Source organism: Aplysia californica, unplaced genomic scaffold, assembly GCF_000002075.1.
Source record: "Aplysia californica isolate F4 #8 unplaced genomic scaffold, AplCal3.0 scaffold00203, whole genome shotgun sequence".
NCBI classification, from domain to species: Eukaryota; Metazoa; Mollusca; class Gastropoda; order Aplysiida; family Aplysiidae; genus Aplysia; species Aplysia californica.
This window is the reverse complement of record NW_004797473.1, coordinates 812775-814215: the sequence shown is the minus strand read 5'-3', so window position 1 is coordinate 814215 and position 1441 is coordinate 812775. Positions and strand designations below refer to the sequence as shown.

The 1441-nt window shown below is 50.0% G+C and overlaps 1 protein-coding gene across 1 annotated transcript in view; it reads right to left on the bottom strand.

Annotated features, from left to right (window-relative positions):
• LOC101863270 (multidrug resistance-associated protein 4) overlaps positions 1-601 on the bottom strand; it is a gene marked incomplete in the record, with an annotated part of 36479 nt that extends 35878 nt beyond the window's left edge. Inside the window, 1 exon segment of the mRNA XM_005099144.3 lies at positions 68-601. Coding sequence (XP_005099201.2) covers positions 68-298 — 231 coding nt within the window.
• Positions 602-1441: the final 840 nt, after the last annotated feature.

Genomic DNA, 1441 nt, shown 5'->3' with positions numbered 1-1441 from the left:
GAAAGAGAAAAAATGAAATAGCCAAAAACAAAAAAGAAAAGAAAGAGAGAGATGTATCTTGAGTCACCTGCACCCTGACTTTGGCCACGTATGTATCGGCTATGGTGAACACCGCCAAAAACACCTGGCCCATCCACAGCCGCGTCAGTATGATGCTGTAGGCCACGAACGAGTAGACAATGCTGGCCCGAGGCTGCTCCTCCACCAGGAAATAGCTTACGAGGAAGGCCAAGTTGACCAGGAACACGCTGTTGTTATAGAGGGCGCCCCACACCGCCTTGCCGGAGAGTACCTTCATATTCCAGGACAGGTGGTCTCTACACGGAAGGAAGGAAGGAAGGATGGAAGGAAGGAGTGAAGGAGAATGCAGAAAGTGGATTGAACAAGAAACGCATCTACTTATCTGACTTAAGACTTAGAGACTCTCACGTCTTGAGGCGTATGGGGCAATCAAGATTCTCCCAAAGGCATCAACACCATGAATGACAATTATTTCTCGCTGATACCCGGGCAGTCAAGAATCCAAGACTTCGGGAAACCTGGGCACCTCCAGACACTTTGCCATCTCCAGACGTCCTCCTTTTGAAGAATGTCCGTTCTCGTCGGGGACTTAAACCCGAGACATAAACATGAGCACAAACATCATCATGACACAACAGTGCGGGTCCTCCTATCCTTGACACGCACGGCCTCGTCTCAGGGCGGGCAGGCAGTCCACAGACACCTTAGTCTCCAACGCCGTGACAAGAAGAATAACAACAACAGAGCGGGCAAGGCATAGGTTGTCACCATCTCAAGGCCTCCTCTTTTGGTGTGTCCTTTCTCATTCGCGACTTGAACCCGTGACATAAACATGAGCCACAAACACGATAACACAACAGTGCAGGCGGGTAGGCCACACACAAGGTGGCGCCAACACAAGACCTCCTCTTCTCAAGTCCCCGCTCTCATCCGGAACCTCACTCGTGACGTCATCCTGTGTCGTTTCACCACGCCCTGCTTTTTACGGGAACAAAATAACCATCAAGATTCTCCCAAAATATAAAACAACGTCAAGGCGTAGCGTAAAGGCTGGGGTTGGCGGAAGCTTGCTCTTTAAGCCAAAACATTGGGAGTGGGGGGGGGGGCAGACGTGGTTTAATTGTGCTCCTCGAAGTCGTAAATGGTCACCAGAAAGGTCTACCATCCCACGTTGAAATCATGGCTGTGATCGCAAAAAGCGAAGCAGTCTTGGCCGGGTCGGCGTGAAGATAAATGACTTGCTGGGACGACAAAAAGCTAAGAGCACACAACTGCACGTGTTAACTAAAGTTGAGCAAAAACTGTGCTGGGAGAAGCTTCCACATAATCAAACGCACGGTTGAAACAACATCATCGTGGCATAAATGTCCAGGTGAGGAAACATTAAAGCTCAAAAAGGGTGGGGAGGGGGGAAACGGGG